Source organism: Rhea pennata, chromosome 3 (genome assembly GCF_028389875.1).
Source record: "Rhea pennata isolate bPtePen1 chromosome 3, bPtePen1.pri, whole genome shotgun sequence".
Lineage (NCBI taxonomy): Eukaryota > Metazoa > Chordata > Aves > Rheiformes > Rheidae > Rhea > Rhea pennata.
Window position 1 is genome coordinate 128,973,184 of NC_084665.1, and position 19,562 is coordinate 128,992,745.

The following is a 19,562-nucleotide window of genomic DNA, read 5'->3' on the forward strand; positions in this document are numbered from 1 at the left end:
GGGCAATAAAGCGCCGCCGGGGCGGGAGGCGCTGGGTAGAAAAACCCGGTGCCGCGTCTTTATTCGGAGGCGGGTTCGGGGGTGGGGGGCGGCGTGGGGCCGGGGGCGGCGCGTGGCAGCGTGGGGGGGCGGGGGGTGCCGATAAATAACGGGGCCGAGCCGGGAGGGGGGCGGCCGTGGGGGGGGGGGGGGGCGAGCCGGGCCGGGGCGGCGTCGGGGGAGGGGGGGGGTCCGGGGGACTGTGTCGGGGGTCCGGGGGTGCCATCGGGGGGGTCCTGGCGGGGGTACCAAGGGGGGGGTCCCCGCAGGGGTCCCCCGGGGGGGTTCCCCAAGGTGGGGTTCCAAGGGGGTCCCCAAGGAGGTTCCCGAGGGTTCCCTGGGGGGTTCCCCGAGGGGGTCCCCGGGGGGGGGGGGTCCCAGAGTGGGTCCCCCGGGAGTCCCCAAGGGGTCCTCGAATGGGTCCCTGGGGGGATCCCTGGGGAGTCCCCGAGGGGGCTCTCGGGGGGTTCCCTGAGGGGGTTCCCGAGCGGATCTCTTGGGGGGTTCCCTGGAGGGTCCCCCGGGGGTCCCAAGGGGGGGAGTCCCAAGGAGTTCCCTGAGGGGGGTCCCAAGGGGGCCCCCGAGGGAGTTCCCAGGGGTTCCCCAGGGGGTTCCCCGAGGGGATCCTCGAAGGGGTCCCTGCGGGGGTCCCCTGGGGGTCCCCAAGGGGGTTCCTGGGGGGTTCCCTGGAGGGTCCCTGGGGGGTCCCAAGGGGGGGAGTCCCAAGGGGTTCCACGAGGGGGTCCCCGAGCAGGTCCCTGGAGGGATCCCCAAGGGGGTCCTGGAGCAGGTCCCCGGGAGGGGGGTCTCTGGGGGTTCCCCAGGGGGGGTCCTGGAGCAGGTCCTCGGGGGGGTCCCTGTGGGGTTCCCCGGGGGGGGTCCTGGAGCGGGTCCCCAGGGGGGTCTCTGGGGGGTTCCCCAGGGGGGGTCCTGGAGCAGGTCCTCGGGGGGGGTCCCTGGGGGGGTTTCCCGGGGGGGGTCTTGGAGCGGGTCCCAGGGTGGTTCCCCGGGGGGGCCCTAGGCGTCCTGGGTGTCGTAGAGCAGGGCGCCGCTGAAGACGGTGAGGGGCTCGTCGGGGGCGTGGGCCAGGCGCCCCGTCACCAGGTCCACGCAGAGCGTCTCGCCTGCCTCCAGCGGCAGCACGAGGCTGAAGACGCCCAGGGCGCCGGGGCTGGGCTGCCGCGCGGCCACGGGCTCGTTCTCGAGCGCCTCGGGCTGGTAGCCGGCCGAGTCGAGGCGGGCGATGCCCTGGTTGGAGCGCGACAGCACGGCCTCCAGCCTCCCGCGCCGGTGCCCCGTCAGGATGACGCTCACCAGGTACCGCCCGCGCACCGGCGCCGTGAAGGTGCCTGCGGGGGCGGCCGCGTCAGCCCTCCGCCCCGCGGGGCCGCAGCGCCCGCCCGGAGCCCCCCGCTGCACCCCCGGCGCCCCCCCCGCTGCACCCCCGGCACGTACACTGCACCCCCAGCACGAACACTGCACCTCCGGAGCACCCACACTGCACCCCCAGGATGTACACTGCACACTGGAGCCCCCCCGCTGCACCCCCAGAGCCCCCCAGGCAACCCCAGCACCCACACTGCACCCCCAGGGCGTGTGCTGCACACTGGAGCCCCCACACTGCACCCCCAGCACGTACACTGCACCCCCAGGGCCTGTGCTGCACCCACACTGCACCCACACTGCACCCCCAGAGCACCCAAACCGCACCCCCAGGGCCTGTGCTGCACCCCAGAGCACCCACACTGCACCCCCAGCACATACACTGCACCCCCAGAGCACCCACACTGCACCCCCAGGGCCTGCACTGCATCTCCAGAGTACCCACACTGCACCCCCAGCACGTACACTGCACCCCTAGCACATACACTGCACCCCCGGAGCCCCCACACTGCACCCCCAGCACGTACACTGCACCCCCAGGGCCTGTGCTGCACCCCCAGAGCCCCCACACTGCACCCCCAGCACGTACACTGCACCCCCAGGGCCTGTGCTGCACCCCCGGAGACCCCACACTGCACCCCCAGAGTCTGTGCTGCACCCCCAGAGCCCCCACACTGCACCCCCAGGACATACACTGCACCCCCAGGGCCTGTGCTGCACCCCCCAGGCAAACCCCAGGACCTACAGTGCACCCCTGGAGCCCCCCATGCACCACCAGGGCCTGTGCTGCACCCCATGATTTGCACTGCACCCCTCGCCACTGCTTCCCTGTGCCCAACACTTCGCCCATGCCCCTGCAGCCCCCATCCTGCCCCACAGCCCCCACTGCGGCCCTGCCCTTGCCCCCAGCCGCCGTCCTGCCCCATCGCCCCCAGCGCAGCCCCCACCCCTCCCTGCAGCGCCCACTTCAGCTCTCAGCCCCACTGCAGCCCCTGAGCTGCCCCGGCGGGTGGCGTGGGGCGGCGTGGGGCGCCATGGGGTGGCGTGGGGCGGCGTGGGGCGCCATGGGGCGGCTCACCCGTCTCGGGGTCGTAGGCGCCGCCGTCGTTCACCAGGACGCGGTCGAAGGGGATGGTGCCGGGCTCGGCGTGCTGCGCGCTCAGGGCGGCCGAGAAGGCGACGTGGGGCACGAGCGCCGGCTCGCCCGGGGCGCCTGCGCGGGGGTCAGCACGGCCGGCCCCCGCCCCCCCGCTGCCCCCGCCCCACAGCCCCCCACGGCCCCCCCGCTGCCCCCCGCCCAGAGCCCCCCACAGCCCCCTCCACCTGCCCCCCGCCCAGAGCCCCCCACAGCCCCACCGCTGCCCCCGCCCCACAGCCCCCCACGGCCCCCTCCACCTGCCCCCCGCTCAGAGCCCCCCACAGCCCCCCCGCTGCCCCCGCCCCACAGCCCCCCACGGCCCCCTCCACCTGCCCCCCGCTCAGAGCCCCCCACAGCCCCCCCGCTGCCCCCGCCCCACAGCCCCCTCATGGCCCCCTCCACCTGCCCCCCATCCAGAGCCCCCCAGAGCCCCCTCCACCTGCCTCTGCCCCCCACAGCCCCCTCCGCCTGCCCCCCACCCAGAGCCCCCCAGTCCCCTCTGCCTGCCCCTGCCCAGAGCCCCCCCTCCGCCTGCCCCCCACCCTGCAAGCCCCTTACAGCCCCCACTGCCTGGCCCCCGCTCCAGAGCCCCCCCAGAGCCCCAGAGCTGCCCTCACCCCAGAGCCCCTACTGCTGCCCCCGCCCTGCAGCCCCCAGACCCCCCCACCACCACCTGCCCCCCCCCGCCATGCAGCACCCTCATTGGCACCCCCCTGCCCCTGCCCCAGGTATCCCCAGCCCCTTGGTTCCCCCCCACCCCAGCTCCTCTGCCCCACATACCCCCAGCCCCCCAGAGACCCCCGCCCCAGCCGTACCTCTCTCTCCGGGCAGGCCTGCGGGGAGGAAGAGGAGGGTGATGCTCAGCAGGTCGCAGAGGGGCTGGGGGAGCCCCCGCACCCCCCTCCCCCCTGCCGTGGGGCAGCCCCGCTGCAGCAAGGGGCTGCTCCTTACCTTGGGGCCCCACGGGGCCTCGTTCGCCGTCCTTGCCGGGGGGCCCCACAGGGCCAAGGGGGCCCATCTCACCCGGGGGGCCGGCGGGGCCCGGGGGGCCGGGGGGGCCTGCGGAAAGGCACCGAGAGCTGGCGCCGCGCACGCCCCGCAGCCCCACAGCCCCCCGGCCCCACAGCCCCCTGGCCCCATGCACCGCAGCCCCCCACAGTCCCCCAGCCCCCCGGCCTCCTGCACCGCAGCCCCCCACAGCCCCACAGCCCCCCGGCCCCACAGCCCCCCGGCCCCATGCACCGCAGCCCCCCACAGTCCCCCAGCCCCATGCACCGCAGCCCCCCACAGTCCCCCAGCCCCCCAGCCCCCTGCACCGCAGCCCCCCACAGCCCCACAGCCCCCTGGCCCCACAGCCCCATGCACCGCAGCCCCCCACAGTCCCCCAGCCCCGTGCACCACAGCCCCCCACAGTCCCCCAGCCCCACAGCCCCACAGCCTCGTGCACCGCAGCCCCCCCACTGCCTGGCCCCACAGCCCTCCGGCCCCGTGCACCGCAGCCCCCCACAGTCCCCCAGCCCCATGCACTGCAGCCCCCCACTGCCTGGCCCCACAGCCCTCCGGCCCCGTGCACCGCAGCCCCCCACAGTCCCCCAGCCCCATGCACTGCAGCCCCCCACTGCCTGGCCCCACAGCCCTCCGGCCCCTTGCACCGCAGCCCCACAGCCCCATGCACTGCAGCCCCCTACTGCCTGGCCCCACAGGCCCCCGGCCCCGTGCACCGCAGCCCCCCACAGTCCCACAGCCCCACGCACTGCAGCCCCCCACTGCCTGGCCCCACAGCCCTCCGGCCCCGTGCACCGCAGCCCCCCACAGTCCCCCAGCCCCATGCACTGCAGCCCCCTACTGCCTGGCCCCACAGCCCTCCGGCCCCGTGCACCGCAGCCCCCCACAGTCCCACAGCCCCATGCACTGCAGCCCCCCACTGCCTGGCCCCACAGACCCCTGGCTCCGTGCACCGCAGCCCCCCACTGCCTGGCCCCACAGCCCCCCAGCCCCGTGCACCGCAGCACCCCACAGTCCCCCAGCCCTCCGGCCCCGTGCACCGCAGCCCCCCACAGTCCCCCAGCCCCACAGCCCCATGCACTGCAGCCCCCCACTGCCTGGCCCCACAGCCCCCCGGCCCCTTGCACTGCAGCCCCACAGCCCCATGCACTGCAGCCCCCCCGCCACTGCCCGGCCCCACAGACCCCTGGCTCCGTGCACCGCAGCCCCCCACTGCCTGGCCCCACAGCCCCCCGGCCCCATGCACTGCAGCCCCCTACAGCCCCATGCACCGCAGTCCCCCGGCCCTGTGTCCCCATGCACCGCAGACCCCCACCGCCTGCCCCCCACAGTCCCCTGGCCCCGTGTCCCCATGCCCCTGTGCACCACAGCCCCCCACTGCCTGGCCCCACCAGCCCCCCCGGCCCCGTGTCCTCAGGCACCGCAGCCCCCCCCCCCAAGCCCCACAGCCCGTGTCCTTGTGTCCCTGCACACCGCAGCCCCCCACCACCCGGCCCCCCGGCCCCATGGCCCCAAGCCCCATCCCTGCAGCCCGTGTCCCCGTGTTCCCATCCCCACAGCGCCCTATGCCCTAACTCCCCACTCCCACACCCACATCCCCTGCCCTCACGTCCCCACGCACCCCGTGTCCCCATGCCCCACATCCCTGCCCCTGCTGCTTGTGTCCCCATCCCTGTGCATCCTCCACAGCCTGCATCCCATGTCCCTACACCCGCCATCCCCACACCCACGCCCTATAGCCATGTGTCCCTATGCCCTATGTCCCCACGTCCCCATATCCCCATGGCCGCACGCCCCTGCCCATGTCTCCATCCCCACACACCAATGTCTCCATCCCCATGCTCTGTGTCCCCACATCTCCATCCCCATGCCCGTGTCCCCATGTCTCCATCCCCACACACCAATGTCTCCGTCCCCATGCCCTGTGTCCCCACATCTCCATCCCCATGCCCCTGTGTCCCCATGCCCCTGCGTCCCCATGTCTCCGTCCCCACACACCAATGTCTCTGTCCCCATGCTCTGTGTCCCCACATCTCCATCCCCATGCCCCTGTGTCCCCATGTCTCCATCCCCACACACCAATGTCTCCATCCCCATGCTCTGTGTCCCCACATCTCCATCCCCATGCCCCTGTGTCCCCATGTCTCCATCCCCACACACCAATGTCTCCGTCCCCATGCCCTGTGTCCCCACATCTCCATCCCCATGCCCCTGTGTCCCCATGCCCCTGTGTCCCCATGTCTCCACCCCCACACACCAATGTCTCCGTCCCCATGCTCTGTGTCCCTACATCTCCATCCCCATGCCCCTGTGTCCCCATGTCTCCATCCCCACACACCAATGTCTCCGTCCCCATGCCCTGTGTCCCCACATCTCCATCCCCATGCCCCTGTGTCCCCATGTCTCCATCCCCACACACCAATGTCTCCGTCCCCATGCCCTGTGTCCCCACATCTCCATCCCCATGCCCCTGTGTCCCCATGTCTCCACCCCCACACACCAATGTCTCCATCCCCATGCTCTGTGTCCCTACATCTCCATCCCCATGCCCCTGTGTCCCCATGTCTCCATCCCCACACACCAATGTCTCCGTCCCCATGCCCTGTGTCCCCACATCTCCATCCCCATGCCCCTGTGTCCCCATGCCCCTGCGTCCCCGTGTCTCCACCCCCACGCACTGTCTCCGTCCCCATGCCTTTTTGTTCCTGAATGTCCTGTGGCCCTGTCCCCATGTCCCCCTCCCTATGCACCAATGTCCCCGTGCCCTCATGTCTCCACGTCGCTATGTCCCCATGCCCCTACGGCCCCACGTCTCTGTTCCCAGATAATAATGTCCCCGTGCCCCTGGGCCCCCATGTCCCCAAGCCTCCCTGTGCCTGAATGTCCTGTGAATCTGTACCCCCATGTCCCCTTCCCCATGCACCAATGTCCCCATCCTTCAATGTCCCCATGTGCCCCTGCCCTGTGCACCAATGTCCCCATCCCTGTGTCCCCATGCAGCAATGTCCCCATCCCCATGTCCCCTTCCTCATGCAGCAATGTCCCCATCCCCATATCCCTGAGCACCAATGTCTGTGTCCCCATGTCCCCTTCCCTGTGCACCAGTGTCCCCATCCCTGTGTCCCCATGCACCAATATCCCTGTCCCCATGCCCCCTTCCCTGTGCACCAATGTCCCCATCTCCACGTCCCCATGCATCAATGTCCCTGTCCCCATGTCCCCTTCCCCATGCAGCAATGTCCCCATCCCCATATCCCTGTGCACCAATGTCCCTGTCCCCATGCCCCCTTCCCTGTGCACCAATGCCCCCATCCCTGTGTCCCCATGCACCAATGTCCCTGTCCCCATGCCCCCTTCCCTGTGCACCAATGTCCCCATCTCCACGTCCCCGTGCACCAATGTCTCCATCCTCCTGTGCCCCCTGCCCCGTGCACCGATGTCCCGGTCCTCCCCCGCCCCCCGCCCCAGCGTCCCCGTCCCGGTGCGCACCGGCGGGCAGGCGCTGCGCGAGGCTCTGCAGCTCCCCGCGGAGCTGCTGCAGGCTGGCGTTGAGGGCGCCGAGGCGGCGCGGCAGCTGGGCGTCCAGCGCCTTGTCGAGCAGGGCGCCGTGGGTGCGCGCCGTGCCGTTGAGCTCCCGCACGGCGCCCCACAGCCCGGCCACGTGGCGCCCCAGCCCCTCGCGCAGCCCCCGCAGCCCGCCCGCCACCGCCGCCAGCTGCTCGCACGCCTCCTCCAGCTGCGCCAGCCGCCGCCGCGGCCCGCCGCAGCCCGCCGCCGCCGCCGCCGCCGCCGCCTCCCGCGCCAGCCCCGCCAGCCGCTCCTCGCCCTCGGCCGCCCGCTCCGCCGCCGCCGCCGCCGCCTTGTCCAGCTCGGTGGCCAGGCGGGCGGCGGCGGCGTCCAGCTGCTGGATGTCGGTGCGCTGCCGCTCCACGGCGTCCTGCAGCCCCTGCACCGTGCCGTTGAGCCAGCTGAGCCCCAGCACCGCCTCGGCCAGCTCGTCCTGCAGCGCCTGCAGCTCCGAGGGCCGCCCGGCCACCGGCAGCACGCCGAAGCCGTCCAGCCGCTCGGCCGAGCCGTCCGCCCAGGCGGCGGGCTCCGTGGGCGGCGGGGCGCAGGGCCGGGCGCAGGCGCTCAGCGCCCGCAGCTCGGCCTCCAGCCGGGCCAGCCGCTCCCGGCGCTCCTCGTCGGCCCCGGCGCACGGCCCGCCGCAGCGCGCCAGCCGCCCCTCCAGCTCGGCCAGCCGGGCGCCCCGCTGCGCCCCGCTCTCCTCCAGCGCCTCCAGCGCCCGGCTCACCGCGCCGGCCGGCTGCAAGGCCTCCAGGCGCCCCTGCAGCTCGTCCAGGCGGCGGGACAGCTCCGGCGCCGGCGGCGAGCCCGTCCCCGCCGCCTCCAGGCGCCGCTCCAGCTCGGCCAGGCGCCGGCGCAGCGCGTCCAGCGGCGCCGCCGCCTCCGGGGCCAGGCGCCCGCTGAGGCTGCTCACGTGCCGCTGCACCGTCTCCACCGCCTCCCGGTTGCGCCGGTCCACGGAGGCCACCAGCTCCTCCAGCGCCCGCATGCGCTCCCGGTCCTCGGCCAGCTGCCGGCGCAGCCCCTCGGTGCCGGCCACGCAGGCGTCGCAGGGCTGCTCGGGGCGGCGCTCGGGCTGCGCCGGCGCCCCGGCCGGCCGGGCGCGCTGCTCCAGGCGCTCGAGGCGCCGGCGGAGGTCGCGCAGCGCCTCGCCGGGGGGCTCGGCGCCCGGCCCGCCCCGCAGCTCCTCCAGCTGCCCGCTCAGCCGCCGCGCCGTCTCCTCCAGCCGCCGCAGCCGCTCCGCCTGCCCGCCGCCTGCCGGGGCCACGGCGTCAGCCCCGCCGCCCCCGCCACGCCCCCCCCCGCCGCCCCCCGGCCGCCCCCCGGCCGCTACCTTCACCCCCCAGGCCGCTGAGCGGGTTGCCGAAGCCGGAGAGCGTGGGGCGGCCGGGCTGGGGCCGGGGCTGGGGGCGGCTGGTGGGCGGCGGGGCGCCCGGCGGCGGCCCCTCGGCGCAGTCCTCGCCCGCGTAGCCCTGGCAGCAGCGCCACTCCAGCTCCGACACCGTCTTGTAGGCCACCTTGTAGCGGGGACGCAGGAAGCTGCGGTACCTGCGGGCGCACGAGGAGCGCTGCAGCGCGGGGCACGGCGCTCCGCTGCACCGCACTGCGCTGTGCCGCACTGTGCTGCGCTGCACTGCACTGCGCTGCGCTGCGCTGCATTGCACTGCGCTGCATTGGCCTGTGCTGCACTGCATTGCGCTGCACTGCGCTGCACTGTGCTGCGCTGCACTGCATTGCACTGTGCTGTGCTGCACTGCATTGCACTGCGCTGCGCTGCATTGGCCTGTGCTGCACTGCATTGCGCTGCGCTGCGCTGCGCTGTGCTGCGCTGCACTGCATTGCACTGTGCTGTGCTGCACTGCATTGCACTGCACTGCGCTGCATTGGCCTGTGCTGCGCTGCATTGCACTGCGCTGTGCTGCGCTGCACTGTGGTGCATGGGCCTGTGCTGTGCTGCATTGCACTGCACTCTGCTGTGCTGTGCTGCATTGCACTGCGCTGCGCTGCCCTGCGCTGCACTGCCCTGCGCTGCGCTGCACTGCGCACTGCTGGCTGCACCACTCCCCCCTGCCACTGGCGGGCTACACTGCAGGATCCAGCGGGGGCGCTGCTGTGGGGCTGCTCGGCACTGTTCTTTGGGGGAGGGAGGCTCTGTCCCAGCCCCTGCTCCTGCCCGTGCCTTGCACTACGCTGCCCTGTCCCACGCTGCCCTGCACTGCCCCACACTGCCCCAAGCTGCCCTGCACTGCCCCAGGCTGCCCCGCACTGCCCCACACTGCCCCAAGCTGCCCTGCACTGCCCCACACTGCCCCAAGCTGCCCTGCAGTGCCCCAGGCTGCCCTGCACTGCCCCACACTGCCCCAAGCTGCCCTGCAGTGCCCCAGGCTGCCCTGCAGTGCACCAGGCTGCCCCAAGCTGCCCTGCAGTGCCCCAGGCTGCCCCGCACTGCCCCACACTGCCCCAAGCTGCCCTGCACTGCCCCACACTGCCCCAAGCTGCCCTGCACTGCCCCAGGCTGCCCCGCACTGCCCCACACTGCCCCAAGCTGCCCTGCAGTGCCCCAGGCTGCCCTGCACTGCCCCATGCTGCCCCATACTGGCCACCCGTGCCCTGCACTGCCCCGGGTTGCCCCACACTGACTTGGTGCCCCTGCAGCCTAGCACTGCCCTTTGCTGCCCCACACCGCCCTACATTGCCCTGCACAGCCCTGCATTGCCCCACACTGCCCCACGCTGCCCCAGTGCCCCGCGCTGCCCCATGCTGCCCCAGTGCCCCACATTGCCCTGTGCTTCCCCACGCTGCCCCAGTGCCCCACGCTGCCCCAGTGCCCCACGCTGCCCTGTGCTTCCCCACGCTGTCCCAGTGCCCCACGCTGCCCCAGTGCCCCACGCTGCCCTGTGCTTCCCCACACTGTCCCAGTGTCCCACGCTGCCCCGCGCTGCCCCAGTGCCCCACGCTGCCCTGTGCTTCCCCACGCTGTCCCAGTGTCCCACGCTGCCCCATGCTGCCCCAGTGCCCCACGCTGCCCTGTGCTTCCCCACGCTGTCCCAGTGCCCCACGCTGCCCCGCGCTGCCCCAGTGCCCCACGCTGCCCTGTGCTTCCCCACACTGTCCCAGTGCCCCACGCTGCCCCGCGCTGCCCCGGCGCCCCGCAGCCCGGTGCCCCCGGTCCCCCGCACTCACGCCAGGACGCGGGGGCACTGGAGCTGCCCCCAGCCGCACGGCTGGTAGTCGGGCTTCACGTAGCTCTCGACGCCGTCCTCCACCACGCAGCTCACGCTGCGCGTCACCACGAAGGCGCACCAGTTCCTGCGGCACGGCACGCACGGCTCTGGCACGGCACGGCACGGGACGGCACGGCGCGGCTCCGCTCCGGCACAATGCAGCACGGCATGCACGGCTTCGGCACGGCATGGCACGGCGCGGCTCCGCTCCGGCACAGCACAGCACGGCACGGCACGCATGGCACGGCGCGGCTCCGCTCTGGCACGGCACAGCACGGCACGGCACGGCGCGGCTCCGCTCCGGCACAGTGCAGCACGGCATGCACGGCTCCGGCACGGCACGGCACGGCGCGGCGCGGCTTCGCTCCGGCATGGCACAGCACAGCACGGCACGGCACGGCGCGGCTCCGCTCCGGCACAGTGTAGCACGGCATGCACGGCTCCGGCACGGCACGGCGCGGCGCGGCTTCGCTCCGGCACAGTGCAGCACGACACGCACGGCTCTGGCATGGCATGGCGTGGCTCCGCTCCGGCACGGCGCGGCTCCACTCCACTCCGGCACGGCACGGCACGCCACAGCACGGCTCCACTCCAGCACGGCGGCACCCCCGCGGCACCCTCCCGGCACGCATCCGGCTCCCTTCCAGCACCCAGCTCCCTCCCCACGCACACCTGGCGCACACCTAGCACATACTCAGATCCCCCCGTGCACACACCCGGCGCACACCCGGCGCACACCCGGCGCATACTCGGATCCCGCCCTGCATCCAGCCAGCGCACACCCAGCACACACCCTACACACACCCGGCGTACACCCGGTGCATACTCAGATCCCCCCCCTGCGCACACCCTGCCCACACCCAGCACATGCCCTGCGCACACCCCACGCACACCCGGCACGTACTCAGATCCCCCCCCTGCGCACACCCTGTGCACACCTAGCACACACCAAGAACACACCCAGCGCACACCCCACGCACACCCGGCACGTACTCAGATCCCCCCCTGCGCACACCCCGCACACACCAAGAACACACCCGGTGCACACCCCGCCCACACTCCACACACGACCTGCACGCACCCTGTGCACACCCAGTACACACCCGGCGCACGCCTAGTGCACACCCGGAGCACACCCTATACTCATCCAGCGCACACCCGGCGCACACCCCACTCCCCCCGTCAGGCACCGGCGCTCGCCCAGCCCCACCAGTAGCGGCTCAGAGCCGCCAGGTCCGTGCGCTGGATCCTGCCCCACACCGCAGCCCGGGCCCGGCCCCAGCAGCACCGGGGCCGCTGACCGCCCCGGGGTGCACAGGATCCAGAGCGATTCTGACCCCCACGTGTGGGGCAGGATCCCCCTGGCTGGGGGTGGCAGTGCCGCAGTCCAAAATCTGGAGCCCAGCACCTACATGTGCCCCAAACCCAGCCCCAGAGTGCACCAGCCCCACATCAAGGGCCCTGCCCAGGCACGCACTCAGCCCCTTAGGACGCAGCCCCAGCTCGGACCCATAGGATGCAGCCCAGCCCGGACCCATAGGACACAGCCCCACCTCAGACCCATAGGATGCAGCCCAGTCCAGACCCATAGGACGCAGCCCCACCTCAGACCCATAGCACACAGCCCAGCCCGGACCCATAGCACACAGCCCGGACCGGACCCATAGGACGCATCTCCAGCCCAGACCCATAAAAAGCAGCCCACCCCGGACCCATAGCGCACAGCCCCAGCCCAGCCCCGTAGGACGCAGCCGAGCCCGGACCCATAGCGCACAGCCCCAGCTCGGACCCACAGGCTGCAGCCCAGCCCAGACCCGTAGGACGCAGCCCAGCCCAGACCCATAGGACGCAGCCCCAGCTTGGAGCCATAGCACAGAGCCCCAGCCCAAACCCATAGCACACAGCCCAGCACGGACCCATAGCACACAGCCCCAGCTCAGACCCACAGGCTGCAGCTCCAGCCCGGACCCATAGGACGCAGCCCAGCCCAGACCCATAGGGCACAGCCCCAGCTCAGACCCATAGCACACAGCCCAGTCTGGATCCATAGGACGCAGCCCCAGCTCGGACCCATAGCACACAGCTCAGCCCAGACCCATAGCACACAGCCCCAGCCCAGACCTGTAGGATGCAGCCCAGCCTGGACCCATAGGACACAGCCCCAGCTCGGACCCATAGGACGCAGCCCAGCCCAGACCCATAGGACACAGCCCCACCTCAGACCCATAGCACACAGCCCAGCACGGACCCATAGCACACAGCCCGGACCGGACCCATAGGACACAGCTCCAGCCTAGACCCATATGACGCAGCCCACCCCGGACCCATAGCACACAGCCCCAGCCCAGACCCGTAGGACGCAGCCCAGCCCGGACTCATAGCGCACAGCCCCAGCTCGGACCCACAGGCTGCAGCTCCAGCCCGGACCCATAGGATGCAGCCCAGCCCAGACCCATAGGGCACAGCCCCAGCCCAGACCCATAGCACACAGCCCAGTCTGGATCCATAGGATGCAGCCCCAGCTCGGACCCATAGGACACAGCCCAGCCCAGACCCATAGGACACAGCCCGCCCCAGACCCATAGGGCACAGCCCCAGTCCAGACCCATATGATGCAGCCCAGCCCGGATCCACCGCACACAGCCCAGCCCGGACCCATAGGACACAGCCCCAGCTCGGACACATAGGACAAAGCCCCAGCCCGGACCCATAGGACACAGCCCCAGCTCAGACCCATAGGGCACAGCCCCAGCTCGGACCCATATGATGCAGCCCAGCCCAGACCCATAGCACACAGCCCCAGCCCAGACCCGTAGGATGCAGCCCAGCCCAGACCCATAGGACACAGCCCCACCTCAGACCCATAGGGCACAGCCCCAGTCCAGACCCATAGGACACAGCCCCAGCTCGGACCCACAGGCTGCAGCTCCAGCCCGGACCCATAGCACACAGCCCCAGCCCGGACATGTAGGACAAAGCCCCAGCCCAGACCCATAGGGCATAGCCCCAGCCCAGACCCATATGATGCAGCCCAGCCCGGACCCATAGCACACAGCCCAGCCCGGACCCATAGGACACAGCCCCAGCCCAGACCCATAGGACAAAGCCCCAGCCCAAACCCATAGGGCACAGCCCAGTCTGGACCCATAGGACGCAGCCCCAGCTCGGACCCATAGGACACAGCCCAGCCCGGACCCATAGGGCACAGCCCCAGCTCGGACCCACAGGCTGCAGCCCAGCCCGGACCCATAGGACAAAGCCCCAGCTCGGACCCATAGGGCACAGCCCCAGCTCGGACCCATAAAACACAGCCCAGCCCAGACCCATAGGACACAGCCCAGCCTGGATCCATAGGACGCAGCTCCTGCCCAGACCCATAGGATGCAGCCCCAGCCCGGACCCATAGGACACAGCCCAGCCCAGCCCCATAGCACACAGCTCCAGCCTGGCCCCATAGCACGCAGCTCCAGCCCGGACCCATAGGATACAGCCTCAGCCTGGCCTCATAGCACACAGCCTGGCCCGGACCCATAGCACACAGCTCCAGCCTGGCCCCATAGCACACAGCCCCAGCCCGGACCCATAGCACAAGCTCCAGCCTGGCCCCATAGCACACAGCCCCAGCCTGGCCCCAAAGCACGCAGCTCCAGCTCAGACCCATAGGACACAGCCCCAGCCCGGCCCCATAGCACACAGCTCCAGATCAGTCCCGCAGGATAAGTCCCGGCCCCACAGGATGCGTCCTGGCCCCCAGGACATGTCCCGGCCCCCCAGGACTTGTCTCATCCCCCCCCAGGGCCCCGCTCGCTCCCTCGGCCCCACTGGATCCCGGCTCCCCCCGGGATTCCTGCTGCGGCGCCGCCCTGACGCCGGGGTGACGGCCCCACGCTGCCCCCGCCCCTCCCGGCCCCCCAGCGCCCAGCCCCTGCACGCACCCACGCCTGCGGCCAGTGCGCCCCACGGCGAGCCCCGCCATGCAGCCCCCCCGTGCAGCCCCAGGCGTGCAGCCGCCTGCACAGCCCCCTTCCCAGCCCCACACGTGCAGCCTGCTGCAGAGCCTCTCAGTGCAGCCCCCTGCGCAGCCCCCCCTGCTGCAGCCCCCTGCGCAGCCCCCCACGTTCAGCCCCTGCCCAGCCCCACGCGTGCAGACCCCTGCATGCAGCCCCACGCCTGCAGCCCCCTGCGCAGCCCCCTCAGTGCAGCCCTATCCCTGAGCCCCCCGTGCACCCCCATCCCTGACTCCCCACGTGCACCCTCGAGGCCGGGCTCCCCCACGGGTGCCCCCGTCCTGACCCCCCACGGGCGCCCTCGAGGCCGGGCTCCCCCCCCTGTGCACCCCCATCCCTGAGCCCCCCCGTGCACCCTCGAGGCCAGGCTCCCCCACGGGTGCCCCCGTCCCTGAGCCCCCCGTGCACCCCCGTCTTGACCCCCCACGTGCACCCTCGAAGCCGGGCTCCCCCACGGGCATCCCCGTCCCTGAGCCCCCCATGCACCCCCATCCTGACCCCCCACGGGCACCCTCGAGGCCAGGCTCCCCCACGGGCGCCCCCATCCCTGAGCCCCCCGTGCACCCCCGTCCTGACACCCCACGGGTGACGCCCCCAGCCCGGCCCCCCCCCGGCGGGGCGCCCGAGCGGGTCGGGACGGGTAGGGACGGGACGGGACGGGACGGGTCGGGACGTGGCACGTGCCGGCGGCGGCCCGCCCGGACGCCGGGGCCCCTCTCCTACCTGTGCCGGCCGGCGGCCCGGGCGCCGCCGTGGGCCGCGGCCTGCGCCGGGCTCAGCGGGGCGGCCCCCCCGGTGTAGAGGCTGTACCGGGGGGGGAAGTTGGCGGCCAGGGCCTGGGCGGCCAGCAGGCACGGCCAGAGCCAGGGGGCCATGCTGGGCGGCGCGGCGCGGCGCGGCACGGCGCGGCACGGCACGGCGCGGCGCGGCACGGCACGGCCCTGCTCAGGAGCGCATGGCGCGTCCCGTCGCGGCTCCGTCCCTCCCGGCTCTGCGCGGCTCTGCCCTCCCCTCGGCCGGCCCCTCGCCGCCGGGGCCGCCCCGGCGCTGCCCGCCCGGCCCCACGCCGGGGCTCCCCGGGGCCCCCCGCTCCCCGCCCGGCTCCCCCCCCCCGGCGCGCCCCGGCCTCGGCCGGGCACCGCCGCGCCGCCCCGGCCCCCGCCGCCACCACCGCCGCCACGCACATCTGCTTCTCGTTAGGCCGGGCGGCAGCAGGGCCGGCGGCAGGACGGGGAAAGCCAGAGAGGCCGGGCAGGGGGCCAGCGCTGCGGAGCCGCCGGCGCGGCCGGGGCTGCGGCTCGGGGCGCCTGCCGCCCTGGGCACGCCGCCGCCACGCGGGGAGACTGCCACGCGGGGACACTGCCACGGAGGGACACTGCCACGTGGGGACACCGGCACACATGGGCACTGCCACGTGGGGACACTGCCAGTGGGGAGACCGCCACGCAGGGAGACTGCCACACGGGAACACTGCCACGCGGGGACACTGCCACATGGGGAGACCGGCACACATGGGCACCGCCACGCAGGAACACCACCACACGCAGCCCTGCATGGCCCCGGCCCTGTGCAGCTCCCGGCCCCTACACGGCTCCTGGTTCCTGCACGGCCTCGGCCCTGCACGGCGCCCGGCTCCTGCACGGCTCCCTGCTCCTGCACGGCTCCCTGCTCCTGCACAGCGCCCGGCTCCTGCACGGCTCCCTGCTCCTGCACAGCTCCCTGCTCCTGCACAGCGCCCTGCTCCTGCACAGCTCCCTGCTCCTGCACGACTCCCTGCTCCTGCACGGCTCCCTGCTCCTGCACAGCTCCCTGCTCCTGCACGACTCCCTGCTCCTGCACGGCTCCCTGCTCCTGCACAGCTCCCTGCTCCTGCACGGCTCCCTGCTCCTGCACAGCGCCCGGCTCCTGCACGGCACCCGGCTCCTGCACGGCTCCCTGCTCCTGCACAGCGCCCGGCTCCTGCACAGCGCCCGGCTCCTGCACAGCGCCCGGCTCCTGCACGACTCCCTGCTCCTGCACAGCGCCCGGCTCCTGCACGGCTCCCTGCTCCTGCACGGCGCCCGGCTCCTGCACGGCACCCGGCTCCTGCACGGCTCCCTGCTCCTGCACAGCTCCCTGCTCCTGCACAGCGCCCGGCTCCTGCACGGCTCCCTGCTCCTGCACAGCGCCCGGCTCCTGCACAGCTCCCGGCTCCCTCCTTGCTCCCAGCTGCCGCAGGGCCCTGGCCCTGCAGGGCACCCGGCTCCTGCACAGCTCCCAGCTCCTGCATCGCTCCCTGCTCCTGCACAGCACCTGGCTCCTGCATGGCTCCCTGCTCCCTCCGTACTCTCTGCTCCTGCAGGGCACCCGGTCCTTGCACGGCTCCTGCACAGCCACGGCCCTGCACAGCTCCCTGCTCCCTCCTTGCTCCCTGCTCCCTCACAGTTCCCAGCTCCTGCACGGCCCCGGCGCTGCACCGCTCCCTGCTCCCGGCTCCTGCCCGGCTCCCTGTTCCCCCCTCGCTCCCTGCTCCTGCAGGGCACCCGGCTCCTGCACGGCTGACGGCTCCCTCCTTGTTCCCTGCTCCCTCCCTGCTCCCGGCTCCCTCCCTGCTCCCAGCTCCTGCCCGGCTCCCGGCTCCCCTCACGGCCCTGCACAGCTCCAGCCACGCTCTCCCTGGCCGCATCGTCCTTCCCGCAGGGCCACCACGGCCCTTGCACGGCCGCGGCCCCCCTGGCCGCCCACGCGTCCCGCGGGGCCGCGCTGGCAGCCCCCCGCCCGCGCACGCCGGCACGGGCTGCGGAGGCGCCGGGGTCGGGCCCCCCGGCGGGGCGCGGGGCGTCTCCGGGGCCGGGCCCCCCGGTGGGGCGCGGGGCGTCTCCGGGGCCGAGCCGCCGCAGCACCCGCCGCTGCGGAGCCCCCGAGCGGGACACGGCCCCGGCCCCGCTGCGGGGGGGGGGGGAGGCTGCAGCGGGGACACCCCGGAGCCCCTGCAGCGCCCTTCCCTTCGCCCATGGTGCCTGCACGCACACACATGCACACACACGTGTGCACACACACGCACACGTGCACGCATACACACGGCAGCGCCTGCCCCACGCCGCCCCACGCCGCGGCTGCGCTGGGGCCGGCGTGGGGACAAGGGCAGCAGGGTCACGGGAGCGGTGGCGCAGCAGGGACCCGGCGGTGACATCAGAGCCAGCTCTGCGGTGACGTCACGGCTTCCCCGGCCCCGCGGTGACGTCACGGCTTCCCCGGGCTGCGCAGCGCTGTGCAGGCCCCCGCTCCCAGCCCCGCTCTGACGTCACCCCCGGCCCCGCGGTGACGTCACGGCTTCCCCGGCCCCGCGGTGACGTCACGGCTTGGCTCGGCAGCGCGGGAACCAGCCGCTGTCCGGGCAGCGAGCGCGGCTTGAACGCGAGCAGCTGCCGGCAGCCGGGCTGGGGCCGGGGCCAGCGCCGTCCCCGGAGGCCCCGCGCCGCCCCACGGCGCAATGGGGCGCCGGGAGCCCGCGTCCGCCCAGCCCCGGGGCTCCGTGGGGCAGCCCCCGTCCCAGCCCCACACACCGCTGGCGGCTCGGGGCTCCGCCGGCTGGTGCCAGGGAAGCCGTGGGGTGGCGGAGGGGAGGGGGGCAGCGCGGCGCGACCCACGGCGGCCCAGCCCCACGGATCGCGGCGGCCCGGCGCAGCTATAATTAGCCGCTCGCCTTGGCCTCTCCCAGCGCGGCCGAGCCAAGGCGGCGGCGGCGGCGGCGGGCGGCGGCGCGGCCGCCCCCACGGCGGCCCCACCGCCCCCACGGCGGCCCCACGGCGGGGCTGGCGCAGGGCCGGGCTGCCGTCGGGGCGCCCCGCGGCCCCGAGCCTGCCCTTGTAAGGAGAAAGCCGGCGGCTGGGGGAGGGCGCTGGGCCGCGGCCAGCGGAGGCTGCTCGGCCCCCGCCCGCTCGGGGACGGAGGGGGGCCGGGGGCGGAGGGGGGGCCGGGGCGGGAGGTGGGGATGGGGCCGGGGCCGGGGGACACGGGGGGACACTGGGGAGGGAGGTGGGGATGGGGCGGGAGATGGGGATGGGGCTGGGTTGTGGGGCTGGGGGGGCAGTGCTGGGGACGGGGCAGGGGCTGGGGCTGGGTTGTGGGGCTGGGGGGGCAGTGCTGGGGACGGGGCAGGGGCTGGGTTGTGGGGCTGGGGGGGCAGTGCTGGGGACGGGGCAGGGGCTGGGTTGTGGGGCTGGGGGGGCAGTGCTGGGGACGGGGCAGGGGCTGGGTTGTGGGGCTGGGGGGGCAGTGCTGGGGACGGGGCTGGGGCTGGGTTGTGGGGCTGGGGGGGCAGTGCTGGGGACGGGGCAGGGGCAGGGGCTGGGTTATGGGGCTGGGGGGGCAGTGCTGGGGACGGGGCAGGGGCTGGAGGTGGGAACAGGGCTGGAGCTGGGGGTGGCAGGGGAGATGGGGCTGGAGGTGGGGCTGGGCGATGGAGGTGGGGGGCGGCACTGGGGGCGGAGGCGGGGACGAGGCGGGAGGTGGGGCTGGAGGGGGTCGCTCTCTGCCCCCCAGCCCCAAAGCCCGGGCTCCCCTGGGGACTTCAGCTCTGGGGTGCTGGGGCGGGGCTGGGGGGGCTCCGTGGGGCACCCAGTGGCCTCCACGAGCTCTGTGGGGCTCTGGTGGCCGTGGGGCGCTGGTCTCCGCCCTGGGGGTGCTGTGGGGCACTGCAGGGCCGGCGGATCTCTCCGCGGGGCGCCACGCTCCCGGTGGGGCCGCCCTCCCGGCCGGAGCACCGCGCCGCCCCCCGGCGGGGCAGGGGCCCTGGCGGCCGTGGGGCGGCCGTGGGGCGGCCGTGGGGCCGCGCCGCGCAGCCCTCGGGGCACCCGGGGGCCCGGCGGCGCCTCCCGGGCCGGATCCGGCGGCTCCCGCGCTGCCGCCGCGGCCGCAGCCTCGGGCAGAGCCGGGCCGTGACGTCACCGCGGGGCTGGGGCCAGGCTGTGACGTCACCGCGGGGCTGGGGCCAGGGGCCGTGACGTCACAGCGCGTCGCTCCCGCGTGGCAGGGGGCGGGGGCGGGGAGTGACATCATCGCAGAGCCCGAGGGCGGGGCGCCGCGCTGCACGGCAGCCGTGACGTCACAGAAGAGCCGCCGTGACGTCGCCGCGCGCGGGGCCCCGCAGGGGCCGGCGGGGGGGGGGGGGGGGGGGGCCTTGGCCGCCCTCGCCGTTGCCACGGCGACCGCGCCCCT

At 74.0% G+C, this 19,562-nt stretch overlaps 1 protein-coding gene across 1 annotated transcript; it reads right to left on the reverse strand.

Moving 5' to 3' along the window:
* Positions 1-36: 36 nt before the first annotated feature.
* EMILIN1 (elastin microfibril interfacer 1) lies at positions 37-15,370 on the reverse strand. The gene is made up of 8 exons (XM_062573346.1): positions 15,087-15,370; positions 10,316-10,441; positions 8,466-8,680; positions 7,055-8,386; positions 3,512-3,619; positions 3,376-3,393; positions 2,501-2,635; positions 37-1,388 (listed from the first exon to the last, which is right to left on the reverse strand). Exons 1-8 carry the CDS (start codon positions 15,236-15,238, stop codon positions 1,057-1,059), a joined length of 2,418 nt encoding a protein of 805 aa, XP_062429330.1. The 5' UTR covers positions 15,239-15,370; the 3' UTR covers positions 37-1,056.
* Between the last annotated feature and the right edge of the window lie 4,192 nt (positions 15,371-19,562).